This window comes from Motacilla alba, chromosome 6 (genome assembly GCF_015832195.1).
Source record: "Motacilla alba alba isolate MOTALB_02 chromosome 6, Motacilla_alba_V1.0_pri, whole genome shotgun sequence".
NCBI lineage: Eukaryota > Metazoa > Chordata > Aves > Passeriformes > Motacillidae > Motacilla > Motacilla alba.
Window position 1 is genome coordinate 16189044 of NC_052021.1, and position 26015 is coordinate 16215058.

The 26015-nt window shown below is 41.5% G+C and overlaps 1 protein-coding gene across 32 annotated transcripts in view; it reads left to right on the forward strand.

The window, feature by feature from the left end:
• Positions 1 to 26015, forward strand: part of SORBS1 (sorbin and SH3 domain containing 1) — a 160744-nt gene that overhangs the window by 86961 nt on the left and 47768 nt on the right. For 13 of the 32 annotated variants that reach the window (XM_038140922.1, XM_038140928.1, XM_038140921.1 and 10 more), the window contains 8 exons: positions 7688 to 7743; positions 8608 to 8673; positions 10633 to 10728; positions 13718 to 13837; positions 15331 to 15357; positions 15543 to 15658; positions 17890 to 18696; positions 22663 to 22804. In XM_038140922.1, coding sequence (XP_037996850.1) covers positions 7734 to 7743; positions 8608 to 8673; positions 10633 to 10728; positions 13718 to 13837; positions 15331 to 15357; positions 15543 to 15658; positions 17890 to 18696; positions 22663 to 22804 — 1384 coding nt within the window. In that variant the 5' untranslated portion in view covers positions 7688 to 7733. Of the gene's footprint in view, positions 1 to 7687; positions 7744 to 8607; positions 8674 to 10632; positions 10729 to 13717; positions 13838 to 15330; positions 15358 to 15542; positions 15659 to 17889; positions 18697 to 19283; positions 19657 to 22662; positions 22805 to 26015 lie in introns of those variants that run through there. The other 19 variants (XM_038140940.1, XM_038140941.1, XM_038140943.1 and 16 more) reach the window with 7 other exon arrangements.

Below are 26015 nucleotides of genomic sequence, written 5' to 3' on the forward strand. Positions count from 1 at the left end.
GTTACACTATGCTACATCAGCTAGTTTTGGATGTTGCATAGGATAGAGGCCCAAATCTTCCATCTTGGTATAAAATTTGACTATCACCTGTATGTCTTGAAAATTATTAGCTGTTGCTTAGTGAGCGTTTGTACAAAGCTTTAGAACAGCTAATGCTAGAAGAGGTTGTAATTAACATTTGGTGTGGTTGCCACAGTAAGCACTCATTCAGGCCTGCACAATTCCTCTGCCTTACACAACTGGAAATCTCAGGATGTGTCTGGAATGGCATAAGGGGGTCTGTAGCATTGAAGTATCTAGAGTATCTGTTTTATATCTCAAAGGTGCATCAGAGTCTTCTCTTTACTCTAATGTTTATGAAATGTTTGTAAGCTGGATTTGAACTTTGAGACACCAGTCATTCTGTAATTAGTATTTTTACTTAATGCAACTTCCTCTTATTTACTACTTCACTGTTTGAGAGTGTGTGATAAAGGTGAAGACAGCCTTTGTAGTCTTTGTTATACGAAGTCATGCAAGAGAAGCTGCTGGATGTTGTTTAGATGATCTAATTGATTTGTATTTATAGAATGCCATTCACTGTAGTAAATGCAGTGCAGTGTTTGTGTCCCTCAATCCTGCAGTCAGCTGAATGGATTCATTGTTATACATAATTAGGGCTTCTGGAATTTGGGTCTGTTTATTTACGGCAATTGTTGCGCCGAGGCACAAGTGGCCCCATATCAGAGGTCTGCAGAGTTCGGCACAGTACCCAGAGCGCCCCAGCTGCACAGCTCTTACAAGTAGTCTCACAACAGCTTGAGCTCAATGAATCCTCCATTTCTTCCAGCTGAAGTACAAAGCCAGCATCCTCTTGGCTAGGTGCGGTCATTGCAGATTGAAAGATTTTCCTTTTGCAACAAAGGTAAATCGGGTGTCATGGAACGAAATACCCCTTACCTGTAAATAAGTTCCAGTTTCAGTAGTTGTGTGCTCCTTGCCCCAGTTCCTGTGTGAATCTCAGTTAAGTGTCCTGAGCAGTCCCAGGTTGTGGTATGCTGTTAAATTGTTTACAGCCTTCCCTGGAGCTGGCAGCCTGAGATCTGTGCCCTGTGAGCTCCCTTTTATAGGATGTACATTGGCTTGTTTGTAAAGTGTTTCCATCTATGAGATATGATCATACATATTGTAGATAAATCTGAACAGAAATCTCAACTTCTGCTGCTGTCAAGTGCTGTGCTTTGGGTCTTTTGCTAAGATGGAGATGAGACTTTATTTAAAATATCCTGGAAAATGTTTGTTTTCTTTCTGAAGTTTCAAAATGTTCATGGGAGTTGCTTGGGTGTCTGAGTGTGGACGAAAGACATTTGTTTCTTCAGCTGACACCCATGATATATGGGCCAGGGCTACTGTCACCATGTCTCAGCCACCAAATACTAAAGACAGAGGGCAGTCATGACAGACTCAGGAGGAAGTCAAAGCCCAGTTACAGTGTATTTGGAGTCTATTGTCAGGAGAAGAAATGTTTTTGACCGTAAGGCAGGGATGTAAGCATTTTCTTATCCAGAGGGAATTAGTGGTAAAGTGTGTGTCAAGTCTGCTGTGAGCCAAACAACCTTCTGGATGGCTGTTTTTCAACCCTGAGTCTGCAGCAGAGCAGGTGGTTGATGGCTCAAGCAAGAGCCACCTTCCATACACACAATCTTCCAAGTATAAGGCAGTGTTTGTAAATGAAGGTTTAGTGCCTAGTATGAAATTATTCTAGTCTGTTTCTTTGCAGGGAGGTTCCTATAGACATCAAATCACTATTGGGACTAGCACTAATTATGGAATTCATTTTAGTATAGAGGTCAAAGATAGAATGGACAAAAAGAGATGATTTACCTTTTCAGCATTGCTGTTCAGCTGTTGGGCATGTTGGCTGTAGGCTTTGCTCACTGGCTTTGTGACGTTAAGTGGAGTTTAGACTTTGGCCTGCCAACCTTTTAAAGTCTTTCACTATTTGCCAGATTTTAATGAGATGGGTGACAGCACACTTCTTTGGGAATGCAATTGCACTTCTGGGGAAGACTCAGGGGTGCAATTGCTTTCTAAAAATGCATGGATAGGGGTGAGTGCAAGGAGGAAGACCTGCTTAAACAGAAAAATTGTGTTGGTACAAAACAGTTTATCTGCAGCTGCTCATGAATATGATTTAGGTCACAAATGAGAAGCAGCATTCATGCCATAAGAGGAATGAGTTCTGGAGTAGGCTTCCAGGAAGAGCAGTGGAGGCGGCAAATTTTAGCAGTTTTGAGCTGGAATGTGAAGTGTTCTCGCACAGGGTTGTATGACACAGTTGCCTGCAATAGCATGGGAGTAGGCTGCATGACCCAGGAGATTCTTTTCTGCCCCCTGCTCCACAAGTGGTGACCTTGAACTGAGTCAACTCAGGTTGCAGTAAACTTTGTTTACTCTGAAGTTGACGACTGTAAGATGACTTAGTTCAAAAGCATCTCGGAATTCTTAAAGCTGTAGCTCCTAGTTTACATTTCCTATTTAATTTTTGTTATTTAGAGAGGCACATTCCTTATATATTGCACAAAACCTGGCACCTATACCCCAGATATTTTCATTTGCCCATTTGGAAGGCAACAGACACACAATATATTTAAGGAAAAAAGGGAAGCAGGGCTGCATTTGAAATGTGCTGTGTTTGTTTATTGTAACAGCTGTAAGTTCAATTATTTATAAGAACACCTTATCCAAACTAGTGTGTAATAGATGCCATTTGTTTCATTTGGTAAGCTTTCAGTGCTCTCTCTCTGCTGTCTTAACACTTGCTGAAGAGTGTGTGGAAGCTGTTGTCTTGTACAGAATTGGTGTGATTATTCTATGTGGACTGCTTGCTTACTCATAGTCTTTTCATGACTTTTATTCTTAGGAGCATAATGTCTTATGAACATTCCTGAAGGAATGACAGGATGTTCTTTAACCCTTAAAATAAAAATGACAGACAACATATTTCAATATTCCAGAATAAAAGAATAATGATAGTTGAAGAGAGAGCTGATTGCCTGGGTTAACCTGAGCTGCCTGCTCTATTCTAAGGTGTTTTTTTTTTTCTTGTCACGTTTTATATGATGAGAGGTGAGAAGTGCACAGGAGATGTGTTTTTCCAGAAAGTTCCTTTAAGCAGAGGAATGTGCTGGTGGGAGGCACTGACTGCAGTGAGCTCTTTGCCCACTTTCCAGATTTGAGACTCCATATTGCTGACCTGGCTCGCTGAAGAGGAGCATTTGTGTCAGGGACACTGATGGCATTGTGAGAAAGGGTCTGAGCCGGGGTAAAACAAACAAGTGCTGCTGGTGATGTGCAAGACCTGACCAGGTGAAAAGTATGTTTTGTGATTGCTGATCATCCTTTTAGTCTGAAAGCTTCAATTTTTCTGATACCCTCAACTCCTGCTTTATACTAATATACTTAAGAATTTGATTTTTCATTTAAATGCATCCACAAAACACTTAAAGCTCTTGTATTTAGAGAGAAAACTTTGAAAATGTGAAAAAATTGAAACTGAGAAAAATAAAGGAGTCTACATCTCAGGAATATAAGGGACAAGCAGCATAAGTTTTGAATGTTCATCTCATGCATAGCAATTGTTTTAAAATCCTATGTGAGTCACCAGAGCTGTCAGTAATAACAAGGGAAGAAAGGAAGTTACTTTTCCCTACACTCACATTAGACCACTAAAAATAATGACTGCCCAGGACTCTTAGCTGAGATACCAGTGACCTAAGAGCATGTGTCCTTGCTCAGAACTATTAATGAGCTGTTTGTTACCCCCGCCTTTGTAGGGGGAGCATTCAAACCTTTAGAGCGTGTGAGATAATCCAGACAGGCTGTACAGAAGTGGTTGCCACTTATCTGCATTCCTCCTAAATAGGCTTCTGAGCATGCTGCTCTCTTTTCCACACCAAGTAGGGAAGGGATTGCAGCCTTGGAGAAATGTATTGGGGGTGAAAGGGAGGAAGGAAAAGTTAAACATCCGTCTAGAGGTAGGACTGAACTGACAAGGAGTTGGTGGATGTTACGTGTGGACATTGGCATGTTCAGGGTTACAGCTGCTGGTTTATGCCCTGAGGAATTTGTTACCTTTCATTGTGTTTTGCATGTGTGCAGCTTTGAAGCCTTTGTTGCTATGTCTGTTGTTTCAGGAAAGGCACTAATTCCAGTCTGGCAAGGACACACTGGTTAGCTGGTTGGAGCAGGGAGCTGAAAGGAGACACATGGAGGTTTTGCTTTAGAGTACTTTTTCTAGTACTCCTTTGCCTAATCTGGCAATAGGGAGTTCTCAGTTTTTAACACTGACATGAGGAGCCCCATTCTCAGTTCCCTTTGACATGCTCCCTTCTGAAATACTGCTGTGCATACTGTGTGTGTCTACAGGAACAGCTTGGCCGTGAAAGGTCTTGAAGGGAACTGGGAGCAGCAAATGATTCCAGACCCACCTATTTCCAGGGACAGCCTGTCTGCCCAGCCTGGCAGGGACTAATCTGCCTAAGGATGTACCATCCACATGTCTATAGCACCCTGGCTTACAGCATGTGCCTTCCCAGCTGTTACAGGTCCATACTTGGCTGCACCAGCGCCATGGAGCCAGATGTGTTACCTGGCTGGACTGTCCATCTGATCCCAAGAGCAGCCCTAGGACTGAGATAGGGCTAATAGGACTTCAGTTTGTGGTTTGGATCAAGCATGTGGAAGACAGGTAGAATCTGATGCCCTGATACAGTAAGGTGCCAAAGCGTGCTCTCAACTCCAAACGTGCACTGTAATTTTGTTGATCTAAACAGAAATTATTTCTGCTTGCATGCAGCAGATCTGTGTGCAGATTCTCAGCTGATCAAAATCAGCTTTTAAATGGAGTTTCTGGAGTTAGACCATTAGACCAATGCAGGGACTCAGGATTGGTTACTCTCATCCTGAGCACGCTGAATCCATTCTGTGTATGGGAACTTGCACTAAGCACGTGTTTGAGTGCTTGAAGGAAGCTGATTCCTTTCACAGTAAGTGAACACTGGATGCTTGTTATTTTAATTTAATTCCATAATTGCTAGTAAGTGTGGGGATATATGGAAAAGTAATTTTTCCAGATCCAATCTAGATCTAATGGGTTTGTACACATCTTCCATTTAATTTTAGCAATCTTCTTTAATTGTCACTTTAATTTTTTCCTCAAATCACTTGTTTGTAAAAGGTAATTTAATCTATTAATGCTAAATAATTATGCTTCTTTTTGGTGTGAATTTTTTCCTAAATGCTCTTCTTAATGCAGTGAAGGTCAGTGCTTTGCGCTGTAAGCAATGTCAAGACTTGAATCAAAAAGACATGACTGAAATCAGAGTTTTATGGCAGTTGTGATGTAACTGTTTCCGAACAAATGAGACTTTTTAAAAGGGTAAAGCATGTGGTCATGAGTTTAATTGCTCCCTAATGTGGGAGGGGAGGTGTTGCTCTGGCATTGCAGCAGCAGTGGGCTCTGCCTTTGCCCAGACATTATAGCCAGTAAATCGTCTTTCCTCTCCTGAAAAGGTAATATATTGAATTATTTTTTCCCACTCCTTTTTAATCTTGCATACCAGAGGAAAGCATTGCAACCTCTTAGGGATGCTTGGAGTGGAAGAAATTCTGTGTTGACTTTCTTGAAGCCCATGGGGAGGGCCAGTGCTGAGTTAAAACACCTGGGTATCAGCAACCTCCTCAGCTTCAGAGAGAGGTTGATCCTAAAGCTGGGATGAGATTTACTGCAGTGTTGCCCCTTCTTGTGCTTTTCCCCGGGCCCGTGGAAGGACTGGTATTTATCCCAGTGAGTTTAATATGTAACATTTTTCTGTGGGTAGAAGAGCACAATATTGCTACAAGTCTCATTAAGCTGGTTAAAATAATTTTAGACTGTTTCTTTTTGATTTGCTTGAACTTTTTTTTGCTTGAACTAAGGCATCTTTCTGGAATGCAAACACATGGAGATCAGAAGGGCCATTATTACTGTTTGTCCACATTTTCAGGCTGTGTCAACCATTACTATTGCAGGGACTCACTTCCAGTATGAAATGGTAGAAACAAAAAGATACTGTATGGGCAGGCAAAATCAGCTAGCCTTTGAAGTTGGACCCGGTTTTTGTTGTTGACTGGTTTTATACTGTACCCCCCACTTTACATTGTATTTTACTGGGATCAACTTGGAGCTAGGCTGAATCCTGCTGAGGATTTACGAACCCACAATGTATATCTTATGTGGGTATTTTAGCAAAGGAAATATTTAAACAATTAAGTGTTGGCAGCTATTCCTAGGGTAGCTTGATGGGGAGCCCAGCTATTGCCTCATTTTATAGACTTATCTGTTACTCTACTTGCTTGTTGGGTTTTCTTTCCTCTTGAGTGTCTGTTGAACATGCTCATTATATTCTGGCTGGCGTGAAACAAATGCTGGTTAGGAAAGGGGACGCTTGAGGCAGGAGAACAGATTCAATTCCCTGAAGGGAAATTTCACCTCTTACAATGTTCCACTGCTGCCTCCAGTTCATGTAAAAGGAAAAGTATTTCCAACTCTGTTGTTTAGTTTCTTGTTTCCCCAAGCACTTTTTCCTATACTCCTCAGTTTGAGCTTCTTGGTTTTACATGATTTTGTGATTTCAGATGCATATTTCTGTTGGTATCATGAAAGCCATCAATTGTCTGGAGCTGCACTTGATCTCACTTTTTATGGCTAACTTTTTGGTGGGGGGAGAGGTGGAGATTGGAATGCAAAATTAAAGGACTTTTAATTCAACCTAGGACCTTTAGAGAATTGAGCAATCTTGTCAAACACACTTTTTTATTTTGTAGAAATGCTCTTTGGCTATTCAAACCAACATCAGTGACATTGAAACCTGTTTGCTGCAGGTATCAAGTCCCCACAGGAGTGACAGATAGGCCTCACAATTGTCCTCCACAGATTGGCATCACCATGAAAACTGACTTTTTCTTCTGATCCCCATCTGGTACTTTTTCTCTTGGGTTGGCAATTTCACTGCCTTTGGTAACAGGAGAATTAAAGCTTCCAGCTCTCACCTTTCACTTACTGGAGTCTGATCCTGAAAATATCAGCAGCATTGCACAGCTGGAAATGATTGGTGCAGAAGTTATAATATGCATTTTAACAAGTTCATCTCTTCTGATTGTTATATCTTTCAAAGGAGAGACTAGCTTTGATATGAGCAGCAGATTGCCTTGAAATATGGAAAAGCTGCAATTTGATGGTTTTAGTTTAAAGCTTTTAGTGTCACTTTGATTTCTTAAATTCTCTTAAAAGGTGGTGCATATTGTATGTATTAGAAACTAGTCAGACTTGCACTTTGCCCTTTATAGACTCTTAGACTAAATTGCTATCTTTCAATTTCATATAAAGATTACGTATAAATTACGTATAAATCTTTCGTATAAAGATTAGTCTTAAAGTCTGGAAGCAGTGCTTGTATTGGGTAGAAATAATCTTAAGTTTCTGATAATTATCAGCAAAAAAATTTTATGGTGCTTGACATGAATCCACTTGGCATATGAAAGTATTTTTTTTAAAGAAACTATGACTGTTACCTTGACTTTTGTGGTGAATGTTCAGCATTGTGTCCAGTGCTGTCTGGACAGACATGAAACATAATGTAATCATTCTGCCTTTCACTCTAAACAGACATAAACAAAATCTAGAAGTGGAAAAGGCAAGTTCCTCTGCCACAATGAGCTCTGGTAAGTCTGTGTTGTTTTCTACTTGCACTCATTGGTCTTCCTTTTTATTACTAGTAATATTCCTGTTTGTTTCTGATGCAATTATTTGCATTTGTTGCTCGAATTTTGGCCCAAAAAGTAGCTAGAAACAACTTGAACTGGATTAGGTCCTGTAGCTTATTTCAGTGTGGAATATAAGAATTCAAAATTACTGATAACCTGAAAAAATCATCTGAATTTGATATATTTTAATAGAGATGAAATTATAGTTTGACATATGAATAGGAAAAAATCAGATGTTCAAAGAAAAACAAGGGACCAGGAAATGGGAGCTGGTTGGGAAGAGGAAAACTTCTGAGCTTGTCTGGGTAACAGGCTAAATCAGGGTGAAAAATAAAGCAGATGCCAGATTGAAGAGAGATATGTAAGATCTGTAGAATGATATTCCCACTTAATTTTAGCATCTTAGCAAGTCTCAACTGGGGTATCATGTCCTCATTTTGGCACAACATTTTGAAAAAAAATGTGAACTATTTGAAGAGAGTCCAGAAAAACATGACCTGGGAATTCAGTGTAAGCATTGATAAGCTTACAGGCTGGTAAGCACTGGAACATTTTCTTTTATTTAGATTTTATTTTCAGGTTACATTAGGGTGGTGCTGGAAGTTTGTTAGAACTTATTAGGGAAACGTTTGTCAGGAGTGACAGAGATAGATTTGTTTCTTTCATGTTCAGAAATAGGGCTTTAGATGAGCTTTGGAGCTTCTTTCTAGCACTGTCTCCTGTGTTTCCCTGAATTTACAAGAGCCAGTTTTATTCGTGTCAGCTGAAGACCTTGTAGACTGGCAAAAATCTTTACTGAAAACCACTTCATTTGTCTTATAGAACATGAAGAAATTGATGTTGCAAAAACTGTTGTCAATGGACTGAGCAGCAATGGTCAAGAAAAAGGTGGGTTAAGATCTCCAGAGACACCTCCACAGCTCCTCCCGCATGTCAGCTGGTGATGTGCTTGATTTTCCCAGAAATTCACTACAGCGGGGGCTTCCAAATTCAGTTCACTTGGCAACTGACACAAGAGAAGTCTTGTACTGTGCCATGCTGGTAACAGCAGCATTTCTTAGCTCAACAAGTGTTCTTTGTCTCTTTAAAGTGGCAGGCTGGACTTGGCTCTTTGTATATTTTTACTGCTGTGTTGAGGAAAGCTGTACACTATTTGTGAGCACCTGCGAATCAGTATCTTAGTGAGTTGGGACAGCATGGGTGTGTGGTGCCCGTGTGTGAACTGTGTTAACTTCAGGGAGAGGTGGAAGTTTAGTCTGGGATTAAACATTTAAGTCATGAAAAAAAATCGAAACAAACCAGTCTTCATGTTAACATCAGCAGGTTTGCAGTGAGCTTCATAGCATTCAGTTTTGTGGAGCGACTGTGTCTGTTTTGGCAGAGTGAAAGTATGTGGGTATGGGCTGATTTTCTGTTGGTTTTATTTCCTTTCTTTTCCTTTGATGCCTTTTTATAGTGGTTAGTATTTTGACTGCATTGTGGATGGATGAATTCGGTCCGTTTCAAAGCAGAACAGAATCAGGATTGTTTCCTAAGCCACAGGCTGTTTGATTTGGGATCTGTTGTATTCACAGGGTCTCTGCTCAGGAAGAAGTATGGAAAACAGGGGTTGATTTGGGTTCCTCTTTTATTAAAAAAAAATTAAACAAATCTATCAAATTAAGTACTGATGATTTTAGGAGTTTTGAAAAAATTCTGTTAGGCTCTTTGCCCAGGCTTTTGATGCTTGAGACCCCTTTTCTAGGCTGTGAAATCTGTGCTTCCCAGTTTTGCCGGTTATCAGAAAGATCTGCCACAAGAGGGGGCGTACACACCACCCTGATGTCAGTGCCTCCATCAAGCTGGCCCAGTGCTCAGTGTTAGTCTGTAAAGTATTAGAAATGTGGTTCCTCTTACTCCTGATTTTACAGGCATGAGATGGTGTGGAATATGACGGGACATTTATCATTTTCCAGATAATACATGCAGGAAACAGGTTTTATAGAAGAAAATCCTGGCACTGCAGAATCAAGAACACTACTCAGATTATGCTGGTAGAGTCATGATGTACAAGATGTTTATCTTGGCAGCTCCTGTTGAGCTTCACCTGTGAATAGTACTGCCTTTTTCACAACGACCCCTCTTCGTACCCATTGATTTGAACAGTTATGTAACAATTGCTAGAATTTTGCATAGTGCTATGTGTGGTTTTCCCCAGTGTTACCACATATAGTATAATTAGTGTGCTAGCTAATGAAGTCAAATAGAAATCTCTTCTATTTACTGTTTATATGGATGGATTTTTTTTCTGAAATAGCTATATGGATGCTGCACTTTAGCATGGGACCTTTTTCAAGATTATTTTATTCCTTCTGTTGTTGAACTTGTAAAAACATGAGCCATGAAATTCAGAATTCATGTAATGTGGCTAGTTTAATGTTCTTCTCTCAGCCTTTCACTACTTGTTTTTGGCTTTTTTCACTTTATTTTGTTTTTGCTGAACCATAATAATGTTGTACTTAACATTTTTATTTTTGCATGTAGTGTACCTCAGTTAAATGATTACACTAAAATTTTTTCATGGCTTCTAAAAACTAATGCTTCCAGATTCTCTTTGCCTGCAGCATAGTGGCAGTCAGCATTAGTCCATTCAGTAAGCAGTTCTGTATGCTGCATAAAACAGACACATCCTGAATTAGGGAGAATGAAGAGATATTTTTAACAGTTGCATCATTGCTCTCTGGACTGCTTTTGTGTTTGAAATTTCCTGCTATTGTGTCTCCAAGTACGTTAGAAAATTTTGTGGCATGCTTCCCAAACTCTGTTCTTTCCTTTTTGGATGTGCCATTTACACTTTTGTGTTTGCAGCTGTTGACGTCCCTTTATGTACACGTTCTATTTCTGCCGTTAAAATAATCCCTGTGAAGAAAATGAAAAGTTCTCCTCACCTAGTGCTGCCTACAGGTATCTTCTTTCCTCCCCTGCCATGCCTTAGTTAGCCATCATCTCTCTCCTCCCTTTATCATTGTGTCTCTGCTTCACCCACATGCTTTGGCTAATTCTCAGCTTCATGCTCCTCTCACTCCTCCCAGAGCTGCAGATTTCATTGGTAGATAATGCAGTTAGCTCTTGATGGCACAATACACTGTTCTCAATTATGCTGCTCTTCTGCAGACTTAATTGTGTCTGCTTGAATCTGGGATCATTGTAAGCTCTTCTACTAATACTCAATTATGAAAAATATTGTTATTATTATTATAGACTCATTTTGAACCAAACTCCTGAAGAACCAAAGATTGTATCCTGCATATCTTTGGTCTTTATGAAAGCAAATGGTTCAAGCATAGCTCAACATTGGTGGTATGGTTTTGTTTTTCTGTACATGCACTGAATTTAATCCACATGTGAATGAGTAAGGATGTTAGGCTGTCACCCTCTCCCCAAGCGCATGCTTTCCCACTAGAAGTACAAGATTATGCTTGTACTTTGCTGGGCAGTCAGACTAGTGTAGCTGATACTGCTTGTCTCTCCTAATCTGTCACACATGTTCTTTGTTGGACTGCTACAGTGTATATAGTCCTGTTTATTACTAGCTGCTGGATTTCTATACTGAGAGATTCAGATTCTTGTTTTCTGTCATTTTTTGAGGGAATACATCATTCCAGACATTTGTTTTCATCTCCCAGGGTGAGATAGGCAGGAGTTTATTTTCAAATATTTTCAAAGCATTTAATTTATTTTTTTTTTAATTCAGAGCATTTTTTTTCTGACTCTTATTCTTTTGGTTCAGTATACAGGTTTAATCTGTTGTATGAAAAATAAATTTAAAAAAACCCCATTGATTCCCAAATTTGATTCTCCTCCAGTATGATGAAGATACTGTTTTGACATATCATACATATTGAGCTCTGTTTCCATTTCCCTCCAGTGCCTGTGAAGCAAATGTAGGCATAGGGGTGTAGGAGGACAGCTACCCTGCACTCTTTCTGGATGTTTGTATCAGGCCTACTGACTCCCAACATCGTGTCCATGCTTTACAGATACAGCACTCTTAAAACTGAAGTCTCAGAGCTTAAACCTTTGTCCTGTGGTTTGAAAGTGAGTCCACAGAGTCCTTGGGCTCTGTGTTGTGCCATGTGGATGGGAATGATAGCCAGAACTGCACTCCTGGGCAAAAGGAATCTTGACCCTACCTGAGTCAAGCAAAAATCAGTCAGAGAAGTCAACTTCTATTTCACCAGGAGTGTGGGTGACCTTAATTTGTGATCAGCTGTGATATATTTAAGGATGAAACACCTTTTGATGTGTCTGGGTGGATAGTCTTTCCCCTCACAGGGGCTGCCTCAATGCTGCCTCAGTTAGCTAAAGGCTGAACTATAGGAAAGTATCCTCTGATTTCCTACTTACTCCATCCTTTTCATAGTCCTAAGTATGGATCTAAAACTGTTTTTTGTGAAATTCCTAAAGCATTGGAAACCCACGTAAGGGCTTCAGGAGTGGAGATTCCAGCACAGAGGCCTTTCAGTGAGAGCCAGGAGTTCGGCGTTCATTGAGTTTCTTCTTTTACTGCCATTGTTTGTCTGGCATACTGATTTTTCCCCATATTGTGGCCTCATTGGCTGTGGTTTGCATGGTTTGCAACCTTAGCCAAGGTGTTACCACAGTCTCTAGGCACTGTACTGGTGTGGGTTTGGTGGGGCATTGCCTTGCTGAAATCAGCCAGGGAATACTGATCTGAACAAATGTGGGCCGTTGTCTGGACAATAAACAACAGCCTTTGCCTCCTCTGTGCAGTCTGAAGGCATCATTTTTGTTATAGTAGCAGTTCCTGGAGAAGAGCTGCATCCTTCCCCATGCAGAGATAGCATGCTCCTCAACCCATAAAAATAAAAATTATTGTGTTGTCACTTGTGTAATGCAGCATGCACTCAGGACCTCTTCACGCTCCCTGGGCAGTCATGGTAGGGCTGCTGCCTCTGTGTAGGTAAGTGAAGTCTGATGGCAGCTGCAGGGTCACTAATAGTGCATGAGAAGAGGAGGTGATGTGTTCGTCCATGGAAATAGCCTAGAGAAACAAGACACTTTTCAGGCTTATTATTTCCAGAGGCATCTTAAAGGAAACAACTCTCCAGAAAGATTTTAAGTAAGAGGAGAAAAAGAGGTAGCTTTGAAGTACTGGTTTGTTATTATTTAATAGGATGACAGGAGGAGAAAACCCAGATCATGGACTGAAATACACAAAGGTAAGCCTGCACAGAAGCTGTGCTGAACTGTGCCTCAGCAAGGATGCTGGCATGATCTGGTATCTGATCATGATCACAGGTTGATCTGAAAAGGCATATGTTAAATTTCCTGTTGTCTGGGATTTGGGTCCCTGTGTCAGAAGGTGAAACACTGCAATTAAATGGGGAGATGGCAGGGAGGTGGCTTGCAGTGCCTTGCCTTTAGATCATACTCAGCATCGTTAGAGGATTTCATCTTCCAGTGGTCAAAAGTTTGGGGTTTTTTTTCTTCTTTCAGTCCTCCACCAAAGCCATTTTTAAGCTTTGGCATGTAAAGTGCGTGCATTATGTCACTGGGACATCCCTATAGAAGAGCTACAGGTGTAATAAAGACTGTCCTTGCTAGCGAAGTGTCTCTGTACAAAGTAGCACAAATACAGCAAATGGCCCTGTGACCTTTGGTTCAAACACTCCTTTTTTCCCCTCTTCCCTCTTAGCTCTGTTGCACCAACTCAGAACTTAACTGCTACATTCATCAATTACCTGAATATAAAACTGCTTTGATTTCTTAATGCTTTGAATACAGAGCTAATCTTCATCTGCACAAACATTACTAGATTGATTCGCCTGAAGGCAGCCATGCTAAAATTACTCTAGAGCTCTGATGGCTCCTGATAGCTTTGCATCATTCCTTTCTATGTGTTTCTTCTGTGCATGTGCATTTCCTGTAGAAATGGATCCCACAAAAGTCTGCAGTGGAAAAGGAGCTGTAACCCTCCGGGCAACTCCATCCTATGAAGGGAATCGGAATATCACTTCACCATGTCCTCAGGATGTTGAGCAACCTGAAAGTAAGTGGTGGAAGGTTAACTGGCATCTGTTACTCACAGTAACCTCAAGACAGGTCAGTCCAGGATCTTGGGCTTACTTTATAATTATGGGGTAAAGCCCAGAATTCATAGCATAGTTGGAAACCTCTCGCAAGGACCAGACCAGTAGAGAGACTGACTCCTAGTGCAGGTTTAATGACCTCTCAATCATTGACTAAAATTTGTCAGGAGCACCAAAAACTCTATGTTCTTTTCTTTCTTCCCCTCCCACCCCCAGTGCCCCCAGGGTAGCCTGTGTCACCTCTTTTTACCCCAGGCATGAGGTGGAACAGAAAGAAGCTGAGCAGTGCTACTGGCACAGCAGCATTCAGCTGGGTTGTCAGGGGAGTGGGCATGGCGTCCCCCCAGATGGACAGCGTCACCACAGAGCTCTGCTGTCTTTCAGTAGCAGACGTGTAATTACTTAATTGTAGGAGACAGGCAAAGCATAGCAAACCTGGCCAGTGTCGTGGGTCTGGCAAAGAGGATGAACTCCCAAAGGCAAGATGCCGTTAAGGGGGAGGGGGTAAAACGTGCTCTTGAAAGCAAAGCATACATAGTTTCTAACTGTATTGTTGGACAAAGGGCAGTTCCATTAATTCTAGTCCTTATGTGCCACTTTCTGCTCTGTCTTCTCCCGTTCTGCTCCACCCATGACCTACCCCCTTTTTATGCTTGCCTTTCTCTGTTTCTTCACTCCTACCCCCTACTGATGCCTCTCTCCTTTCTGTTGATGGCTTCATAAATTTCCAACAGCTTGAATGGCAATGGGTCCATTACTATGGAAATCAGTTCATTAATACTTCTTTTGCTTACTCTCTCAATCACTTTATGAAATGTACTTTGGAGCTGGAAGAGCTTTGTGCATATAACTTAAACAGCAAAATGGGTACAGGGTGGGGAGCAGCCCAGTGGGAAGCGGGTAAATATGTGATGAGACCGCTGCATGTAGCTGCAGGGACTTGTAAAGTGATATTGTATCTTATTACACCCTTCAGGCACTTAGTCTGCAAAACTTGATCTCTTTGTTGGTAGTCCTTTATCTCAATCACATATAGTGATATTGTTAAGGATAGCTATGTCTTAATAATCTGAAAACAGGGTCCCTACATTTCCAGTAATTTGTGGCGTCTGGATGTCAAGCTGCAGCTTTAGAAAGTAGCTAGCTGGGCAGCCTTTTTGCCTCTGAAGTAAGAATGTCAATGAACAATTGTTTCTTCATTGCTCTGAATGAATTGCCTTGTGTTTACAAAGGTCAGAAACAAGGAGGACATCATGTTTAGGGCTGGTCTCTATGGTAATTACGCAGCCCTGTTGGAAAGCATTTTATGTGTGAAATGAAGTAGCTTGACTCTTGACTTCAATTGGTACATGTTTTCTGGAAATGTAATGGTTTATTTCTTCCCCCTTTCTTTTCCTCTATGCCTATCCTTCACCCCCACCTCCTCTGTCCCTCCTTTCTGTGAAACACTTAGGTCTGGAGCCAGAAAACTCAGAAACAGGTATAAACATTGGCTGCTTCTGTTGTTACTTCTGTTGCTTTATTGGAATTATTTATTGTTGCCTGGGGGGAAAAAAAAGAAAGGGGGGGGGGGGGGGGGGGGGGGAAGGAAGAAAAGAGTCCCCTCCTTGCACTTATCCTGCAACTGGAGGGAATCTGTGATCTGAGTTTTCTTTCCCCTCGCAGATGATTGGAGGTCATCGTCTAACACTGATGCCAATGGGGATGCCCAGCCATCTTCTCTGGCTGCCAAGGGTTATAGGAGTGTGCGCCCAAACCTCTCTTCAGACAGCAAGCCACAGGTAAGCCTTTCTTCTGTGACCCTGAGGTGATCATCTGGGTTCAAGCACTGAATTCATGATCAGGAGTCCTGGGTTGAACTCCAAACTTGACTGCAGATGGGTAAGTTGCTGTGCCTCAGCTTTTTCTGCCTTTAAAATGGGGGCAACACCAATGTCAGCAAAGTGTTGTGGAGCTCATGTATTCAGGCACACCACAGTGTTTCCTCGGTGCATGAAGGAGAAGGACGCTATTTGCAAGAAAAAAGGTGAAGTAACTATCTGTAATTATTTTGTATTTTATGCTGGTTTGTTTCCTAGAAGTTGCTACAGGTTGAAATCAGAGTTGCACTCTACATTAAAAATAAAATATTGGGGAAATGCCTTTCAGTTTTTACACTGTAACTGACAGAAGCCAACGAGGGAAAGGTTATTTGTATCTGAAGGTAAATTGTTGAAGTCAGTCTGCTAAGAGAAGTGCAATGTCATCCTTTTTAGGGGGGTGGGGAGGGGTGCTCAGTCTGCACAGAAGCAGTCTGGATGCTGGTAAGAAAACCCTTCATTAGAAACTGGATTCTTGTGTGAATCCCTTTAAAGCCCAGTCCCCTATCAGTGTGACTGCTCCCAACATCAGGGTCACTTTAGCAGTGCTACAGACCAGGTACTGTAAGTGAAAGTTGGAGAAGGAACAGCTCCAATGAAGGTGTGGGAAGGAGCAGCACCCTAAAGAGAGACTCATTCCTGCTCAATACTTAGAGCTGTCTTGTAGTCCTTTCCTGATCTTGTTGATGAACAGAGTGAGCGCTGGTGTACATAATACTTGTTACACAAGTCTCAAGAACTACTGTTCAAACTGAGCTGAAAGGGAAGAAATTCCAGAAGGAATGAACCTATTCAGAGGCAGAAGCCCATCAGAACAGCACTAACCAACCCACTTCTCCACTCCCTTATGCTTCAGGGAAGGGGTGGGAGGGGCAGAGGGGCAGCATGAGGACAGCAGTATTTGGAACAGCAGCTGTAATTTTATGAAACTTTTCTACATCAATATCCATATAACAAGAATAGCTACTTGCCACAACTTGTCATATATGGATGACTTTTAAAGGATGTCTCTTTCCAGATTTGAATGTTGCAAGCTGTTAAGGCATCTTCATTCTCTGGTTCTGACGTTTTTAGCAGTGGTTTAGGCAGCCTTTGCCCATAAAGGTTTGACAATGAGGTATTTGTAAAACCTACTTTAAACAGTCTCCAGAGGGTTAATTTGCAAAAACCCAGGGAGCTATTGTTCACCAGGTGGGTATTCTCTTCTTTCCAGTAGATCTTTGTTTTCAGCTACTGGCAAAAAAGTAATAAATAAAGTGAAACCCCTGTATTCTTATTTTATCTCAAAACAGTTTGGCTTTCAGAAAAAAATCACTGTAATTGGAGATGCAGTAGGCAGATGATTTGGAGTTAGCAAGCTATATGTTGCCAAGTACCAAAATCAGTAAAGCTTTTCTTATTATTTACTGGAAGCAGGATTTCTCTCTTGGTGATCTTGATTCTCGAGGCAAATTCTGATAATCTCAGTTCCTCAAAAAACTTTAATTTTTCTGGTCTTTCTGAACATTTTCAGGATGGAAAAATCCTAAAGAGAATTGAAGATCTGGCCTTTAGAATGAAGAAATACTCACTTTTTACTTAGCCAGCTGTAGTAGGATACAGCACTCACTTGATGTCTGCTTTCATGAGCATTGGTGACACTTGCAATACTCATTTTTCAGCAGTGCACTTAACATGTAGAGGTAGCCTAGAACTCTGAATTTGGCTTTGTAGTTCAAATGTCCCCAGTGCTGGGAAATGTTTAGTTATGCAAGCATGAGACTGAATTTAGTTAGCCATGATGTTAAATCTTGACTGAGGCTTTCCCAGGGGCATGGTGAATGTTGCCGTGCAGGCCTCTTGAAACAACACAGTAGTGAGAATTATTGAGCGCAGAGAGAGAAACACGTAGGCAGGGACTTGAGGGCTGGGTTAAGTTTGTGTGCTGCAGTGAGCTGTGCTAAGAAAGAATGTGTGGGACGAGGGATGTGAGTGAGTTCTGCACTGGCCTTCCAGATACTGTATTTGCTTTTTATTCTTGCTGTGTTAAAACCTGCTTAACCCAAGTCTAATGATCAAATTTGTTCTGAGAATTTAATTTTTTTCCTTCCTTTTTCCTTTCATTTGATGCTGCTTCCTCTCTCCTTCCTACCTTCTTGACTCTGCCTGATCAGGCCCTTGCTCCACCCCGTCCTCCTCTTCCCAAAGAGGAAAGCTTTGCATGGCGTCCTCGCACTGACACTAAAGTGACCAACCTGTTGCCAGTGCCCATCATGGACTGTGTGTACCTGAATGCACCCAAGCCTTACACACAGCGTGCATCACCAAACACTAGTGCACGCTGTTATTTGTCATCACCTACCCCCTACGGGGCTGTCCCCAGTGGGAAGCAAGGCTTGCCAGCAGGGCGTTCTCCCTCTTCAGGCCCCAAAGATGAGGTGCATGCTGGGCAGGCACTCTTGGAAAGTCACTCCTCGTCGAGTGCATCATCCATACAACTCAACCCTGTCAGGGCAGATCCCAGTAGTAAGGCTGGAATGAATTCCAGTCATGAGACGAAGGCGGATAAAAAGGTCAGCAAACTATATGTAGCTTGTTTATCTAACAGCACTTGCTCAGGCGCATCTCAAAATTCCACTGGCACCACACATGACCCAGCAGCCAGCACCAGTTTGGGCGCTGAGCTCACTCAGGCACCAGCCACCAACATTGTTCCCTCTGTAACAGACACTGAAAAGTCTCTTCCTGCTGCTCCTCCTCCTCCTATTCCTCCCAGGCCGTACTTTTACATTGTCCTCAGCAAAGACGCAGTTAGTTATGGTGCAGGCCAGCCCTCCTGGACTCAGTCATCACCTCCGCAAGCTGTGAGGGACAGAGTGCTAGAGCCCCAGAGCACAGCTGCCACAGAGGACAGGATGAGAAAAGAGCCTTACCTTACTCAGCAGCGACAGCCACCATACAAGGCAATGGGACGCAGCATGGTACATGTTTTCTCCATAACCTTGTTTTCTTTCAGCTGAGCGAACAGTTCTTTAGTTTGTTACAATGTTCCCTTAATGCTTTATTCCCCTCCTACCTTAATTTCTCAGCACTTGTTGTGCTGCCTTTGAGTCTTGTGGTCTTTTACTTGATAATATTTAACACTCCATATGTGTCCCCTCAATGTTGATCTGTGTGTTTGTGTGTGTGTGTGGTGTTTGTAGGGAGTTGGGTTGAACTGGAGAGGATCTTTCTATTTTAGGGACATGTAAAAGGAACAAGCTCTGTAGCGTATAATGGTTAGAGCTTCTCAAGTGATGGTGAATGCGGAGCTGTTCTTTGTTTGATTTAGCCTCGCTACACAGAACTGGAGAAGAGGGGTGGTGAGGGGGAATAAGTATTTTTGTGAAAAAACGTTGTGTTCATAAAGGCCAGGGCTGCAAGCCTGAAGAAGTATGTCTCCTTAAGGAAAGAAGATCTTCTGGGGCTTTGTATCATTTTGGGTACATTCCTTGCATGACACAGTATGGCTGCATTAGACTAAAGTAACAATCTCCCCCAGTGCATAACAACACCTTGTTTCCAACAGGATGCCACTGCCACCACCTCAGCTCAGCCTGGAGTTATAGTAGTCCCCCTCCTTCAGGTTAATCCAGACAGACAACAAGAAGGCAGCTCCAGCACTCCACCACCGCCTCTGGTTCCTTTCGGGCAAGGCTCCGTATTCCCTGAGATTGTTCCTCCTGGCTCACCCTTGACTTTTCCAACTCTAGATGATTTCATTCCCCCACATCTCCAGAGGGGGCTCCCACCATAACCAAGCACCCTCCACATCTGGCACATTACCCTCTGTTTACCCGAAACTGCCATTCTTCTCATCACCACCTTCACTTGTCCCTCCAGTCACGGGGGCTTTGCACAGGGGCTTGAAGCCTGAAATCACTGGAGTCATCTCACATACAGTAAGCTTGCCAAGTACCCTCCTCGCCCTTTTCCTAAATTTGTATTCCTGGATTAAAATTACTTTCTCCTTGCAATACTAAACTTGAGGGAGGAGTGATGACTCACTCCCTGCCAGCAGCATGACAACTGAAACCGTGTTTGCGTCCTGTGCTAGTGCATGCAGTTTGCCTGCCTTGAGCAGCTTTGAACTTTCTTTTGACTTCTTGCAACATTTGACTGTCTCCCTTTGTGCCCATTCTGCTGGGTGATGTACACCTTAATAGTCTTCACAGGATTTGCTCAGAGTAATGAATCCTGCCGAAAATGAATAGCTGCAACTAACTGATCTTTTCAGGCTCTTTTTATAGCATCCTTAATTGTGTTTCAATAACATTTAAAGCAGCAACAGCAGGCCAGTTAAAGGTTAGGGCTGGCTTTCTGTTCCACTTGGAGCCACAAGACCATATGGTCTCCACACAAATCCCTGATAAAATCAGTGTAAGATTGCTGCCAGTATCCAATGACCTACAAGTTATAAGATCAGTTACTGTACTAAGAGCCCTCCAAGCATGGAGGTGCTACGCAATAAATGAGGCAGAGAGTGTCTCTTCATTTTATGACTGCTTGTCTTTGAAAATTTTTAATAATTCAGTCCACAAGAGTTTGAACTTGGAATTTACTGTGTTCTTCTTGAGTTAGATTTTGTTTCTCTTTAAGCTCATCACCTTTTTAAAAAGTCCTCGAGGACAAGGAGGAAAAGTGGCTCTCAGTTAAAGTTGCAGAGGAGGCAAAAAGTACCCTACCCTCCTCATGCTGATAGTCTTACAGCCACCTTTTTTTATGCTTGCTTGTGAGGACAAGGAAGAAGTTCAGCAGAAACTGCATTCTCTCATGATGATGCTTGCTCTGCCCTTTGACTTTATAGGGATCTAGCAAACAGGCATGTGGGCTGGGGGAAAGTAAAAAACACCAAGGATGATATTTTCAAAAGTTCTCAGCATTGGCCTTTCTATTAAAATTGGTAGGGTTTTTACTGCAGAGAGCAATGAATGAAAGTTTGGATTTGATGTTTCGGTTTTTGTTTTTTCGGTGTTCTTTGTTTGTTTGTGTTTTGGAGGGGTTTTTAAGTTGTTTTGTGGGTTTTTTTTGTTCGGTGGTTTTTTGTTTTTTGTTTTTGTTTTTTTTTTTTTTTTTTTTGGGTTTTTTTTATGGAGTCTATCTGCAGATTCCAGAAAAAAAAAAAATCAGTAGGCATCCAAATCATAGAGGAGCAGTGGAAATTTTGCTGTACCTGACTTTCTTGAGATGAGAGTTGAAACATTTTTGGACATGCTCACTTCGGGCATGTAGTCACCGAGCTGTTTTCCACAATGATTTAAATGGTCTTTGTTCACCCTCTTTGGTGACTTCACTGGGGCTGCTGAGCCTATTCTGATCCAGCATCCCTCTTCTTTGTGGGATTTTTATTTATATTTTAGTTATCAAGTGAAGCTCAAAGCCAATTCTCAAACTTTTCCCTGACTCTTCCTTCTTTTTGCTAATTGCATTGTTTGGAATATTATTGCAGTCAGCAAAATGGGGCTGGTCTCTCTCTAGGGGACATCTGTTCCTGAAGACCACTGGTTCTTTTCTGTCCCTATGAAGTGTCTATGGCCTGACCAACTGCTGCTCAAAGCAAGATCACCTTTATCCAACAGAATAAAATTGTTCTTGCCCATTTCCCCTACAGGCTGGAGAGGCTGTAGGTGCTTGCTCTGATTATGGCCAGTTGTCACTATGATTTATCTTTGAGCTCTGGTGCCAGGCCTCACTTTGGCCCCTGTTCAGTCCCCTGCCTGATGTTGTAAGTCCTTTCATCTGATGCTGGTGTGAATGAAGGGCACTGACTTGCAGTTGCACTTAACCAGAAAAGCTGAGAGTAGGGATTTTTCTGGAGCAATATTCTGGGCATATTCAGGGTTTTTTAAAATAATGATGAAAATACCCTTGAATGTTCAGTTGATTTTACAGATCAGTGGCTTGCAGCCTTTGAGTCTGACACTGGAGCAGCAGGAGTGCAGGAATTTGGTTTGCTGTCCCATATTCTCTTTGTTTGGATGCTCAGTCCCCATTAAGAGTAATTGTGTGTCCAAATTCCTTAAGAGGCTTTGAAAAATCTCAGTCTAAGCTGATGCACACACTGTCTTTAGTCATCATCCCTTCTTTATCTTAGCCACCTTCCCACCACCAGAAGTCCAATATCCATGGACTGAGCTTTTCAAAGGTGAGCTAGGTTTCAAAGTCTCCCTGCAGACACAGCCTGTATTTCTAAAGAGCAGCCAGAGCTGTGGTGATATCGGAGGTGGGTTTGAAAGAAGCAAATAATGGAGCTGGGTGCTTTAGGAGAGCAAGAGCACCTTGCTATCTGTGCTCCAGCAGCAAATCCATCTTTCTTACTAGAGTCCTACTTGTTACCCCCTGTCAGTTTTGGGACCTTTTTATGTCATTACGTTAATCAGGTAGGTATCACATTGTCTCCTGAGTGACAGTGCTAACTTAATTCCTTGGACTTTTCTTACCAAACCAGCTGCAGTAATACTATTTCATTCCAGAATTGCATGAGTTTTGCATGTCTGACTTGCTATGAAAGGAATACTCTTGGAACAAATATTTGTGTGTGGATGTATCAGGGGAAAGATATCTGCATCTTCCCCCCCCCCCCCCCCCCCCCCCAAACCAGATTTGCTCATTTCTGACACCTTGTGTTTGCTCCAAAGTGTCTGCTAGATGAACTTAGTGCCCTCTTTTGGGGTTGGAGTTGTGAAACCCAACACCAAATAACTATAGTACTGCCTTAGCAAACTAATTTCATTAACAATGAGCAGGGTATGTACAAGGAGCAGGGTAATACTTGTGCTTATGCCTTTTTTACTAAAATTTGCTGTGATTATGCTTCTCGTTCAGCCTAAAATGTTAGGGTTTTTCCTGGATTTTCCCAGTATAGCACCACCGGCATGCTGCTAATCATGTGTTGCTCTTCTTTCCAGGACCCAGGTCCTGTGCTAAATGAAGTCCCCCAGCCTGGCACTGACTATCCAACCTCCATCACTTCCATCAGCAAGTCTGCCTCTGCCTATCCTTCTACCACAATCGTCAATCCCACGATTGTCCTGTTGCAGCACAATCGAGGTAAGGAGACTTGCATATAGATAATTTTGGCTCAAAATGAGCAAACTGTTATGCTACCAGGAACTGGAGAATGTGTGTGCTGTTGATAATTAGGTCCAGATTACTAAGAACTAACAAAGTTGCCTCAAAATAGTCTTAGTGACTGAAGCATACACCAGGCAAGTGAGAGTGATAAGTTTTTTCTAATTAAAACTTGTGGATCAGAAGCTCTTTGAGGCTGGGGAGAGGTTTTTAACTGGGCTGTGGGCATATGAAAAAGCTGTTGCAAGGTAACAGCAGTCAGGTGCCTTGTGGTGGTGGAAAGGGTTGTATGCTCCTGTGTATCTGTCTGTAGAAACAGGGTAGCTTGTGGTAGCTTGAAAAGGTGATATGCTACTTCTCAGCTACTGCAGTGTAAAGGCAGCTGGATTTTCTATTACTGTGGGAGAGATTTCACCTCTGAATTTGTAGCAGAATTTACTCAATAGTAAATAATCTACTTGTCCACAAGTTTGATCTTGGGAATTTTTTCCTCTGCCTGTAACGGGATCAACTCAAACTCATATTGCAGTAATCCTTGAGCTCTGGATTTGCAAATGAGCAAAACAGCCTTGTTTGAGAACTCCTAGGAATCAACACCTTTCTCACACAAGCTGAATAGATCGTTCTATCTCTTTACCTCTGGATTTGGAGAGAAACTTTGCTTCTCCTTTCTATTTCTCCTGATGGCTGGCATTACCACAGCTTCCCATTTCATTGTGCAGCACTAAAGACTGTAGCTTGTAACAGGCCACAGAGATGCTGTCCAGTTTGCCTTGGTTTCTAGTGGACTTGGGAAGCTCCTGGAATCTAGCCACTATTGCTGTGGCTTACCTTTTCAAATGAAAAAATATTCAGAAAATGGGGTCAAGGCTTGCACTCTCATACTGTAGCCGTTTTAATTACAGCATTGATGTGCTCCTTTGCAGTCCCTCGTGAGATTTTTTGATAATTAGAATTTAACAGAGAATTTTGATAATTAATTTTTAAAAACAGGCTTCAGTCTTTGATCTTGAAAATAGTGTTCTCACTGTAGCCCAGCAGATTTAAGGGGTAATGAGTGGATTATCTCCTCATTTTTGCTAGCATCTGAAACAGCTTTGCTCATGTGCTTCCAAATGAGGATTCCTCAGCTGCTTCAAGAGGAGAAAATCTGATTTGAGGCAACCTTTTTAAGTCTCAAAGCTTTTTGTTGACTTTCTTGAGGTGGGATATGCTTTTAGTCTTTTTTTTTTTCATCAGATTTGGAGTATTTTAACACAAGGATATTTTTCTTCCATAGACTTTAAGAGCCTGAGAGACAAAGTTGTATCATGTGATGATACATGCAGGCTGAGTCTGAGACAACTGATGTGAAATTATTCTGTTTACTAATTATCTTCTTGGTTAACAGTTTGTCCTGTCTGAATATTGCTTTTGACCATTAGCACTCATGACACTTTACCCTGATAAATTGAAGAGCCTTTTTTCATCATATTTTTTTCTGTGATACGGGTCATGGCCAGTTATGCTGTTTGATCATGTCTGTGAAATACATCATTCTAATAATCCCTGTTTTTCAGTATATATTAGTCAAACTTGGAATTTGTATGTATCATATTGCTTTGACAAGGCATCATAGTCACAAATTTGTATTGATTGACACTGTATCTGTCAGATTATGTATTTATTAGGAGATTCCATATAAATAATTTTTATGGCATTATTGCTGTGACAGACAGATGTCCCAACCATCAGACTAATCTTTTTCAAAGGTTGTCACAACACTTGCTTTCTTCCTTGCCTGTGGAGTTTCCTTTGTGTTCCAAGAGATATCAAGGATGAATGGTCCAATCTCCAGAACTGCTCCCTTCAGAGCAGAAAACTGCTCTAAAACTCTTACTATGGCTTATATGAACTTGCTCATTTTTATCTGATCTCAGTAGCCATCCTTCACCATAGTCCTTGGTTGCTGTTGTAGTGGAAAGTGTTTCTCTATCAGGCAAAGTAAGACATCATACATTTTTTTCTACTTTTTTTTTCAAATGCAGAATGGAAGCACTAATCAGATGTGTCTTCTTTCCTGCCCTTTATTATCATCGTGCCTGTTTTGTAGAAGAACAAGTTCATTGCTAATTTCTGTTTATTCTTTTTCTGCCTCAAACCTATTTTTGAGTCTGAGACATTCTGTTGATGCCTTTATTCCACTGTAATTTTCTTTTAATTCCCAGCATATGTTGCCTTCTTGTAGGTGCACATTTCCCATCTCTTTTTGTGTTGAGGATTTCCTGCAGTTCTTTGTTTCCATTCCTATCTAGGATTTATCCCAGAATAGCATTAAGATTTCTTTCTGCTAACTTAGTATTTTTCCATGGTTCTCAGATCTTAGTTATCTATTGAATTTCTGTCCTGGCTGACATGATTCACATTTGGTTTCATCTTTATGAACCTTATCTGTTCAAAACTAGGTTCTCTCATGGCATATATGACATTGTTCCTAGGTTAAATTCCACCTTCCCCTGAACGCTTAATTATGTTTTGTGCTGGCATCAATTTCTTCATGTCAAGATGATGTCTAGTGAAAATTCCTTTTTTATGCTCTGAAATGCGCTGTAAATTAGAAATTTTAAGGTCATTTTAATGCAGGAAGTCTGAGGTCTCCAGTAGTTTAGTCTTCCAGATGGATAATGTGACTTTCTTTCTCCTCAGTGGATTATTGATTGCTTTTTAAGGTGTTAGCTCTCTTACTCTCTGAAGTGACTGTTGTACCAGACATCACCTGCTTCTTACTATTACTTCTTACTATTTTGTACTTTCTTTGCTAGTTCATTAATCTGCATGTAAGACCCTTTGATTTGGAGGCATCAGAGACTTAGAAACAGATAATGGCATTTGAAACACATGAAGTATCTCATTTCTTGTCTGCTTGACCTCAGTAAATTGGGATGCAAGATCTCAGAATTTTTTCTCCTGGGTTTCAGTAGTATCAACTGAATAAAAGTCATACTTACAAACAAGTAATTTCGGAGCCTCTTGTTTATTTCTAGCAAATTTTCTTATCAACACCTTTATTTTGCACCAAGCATATTGTCAAATACTTGTTTCCTCTTCCCTTTTTTTTCTTGGTTTCAAGTCTTAAAACTCTCCAGTGCTGCCTCCTCTGGGGGACCTCTGAGGGCATCTATAAATTATTCCTTTCTTTTTGCCAGCAGTT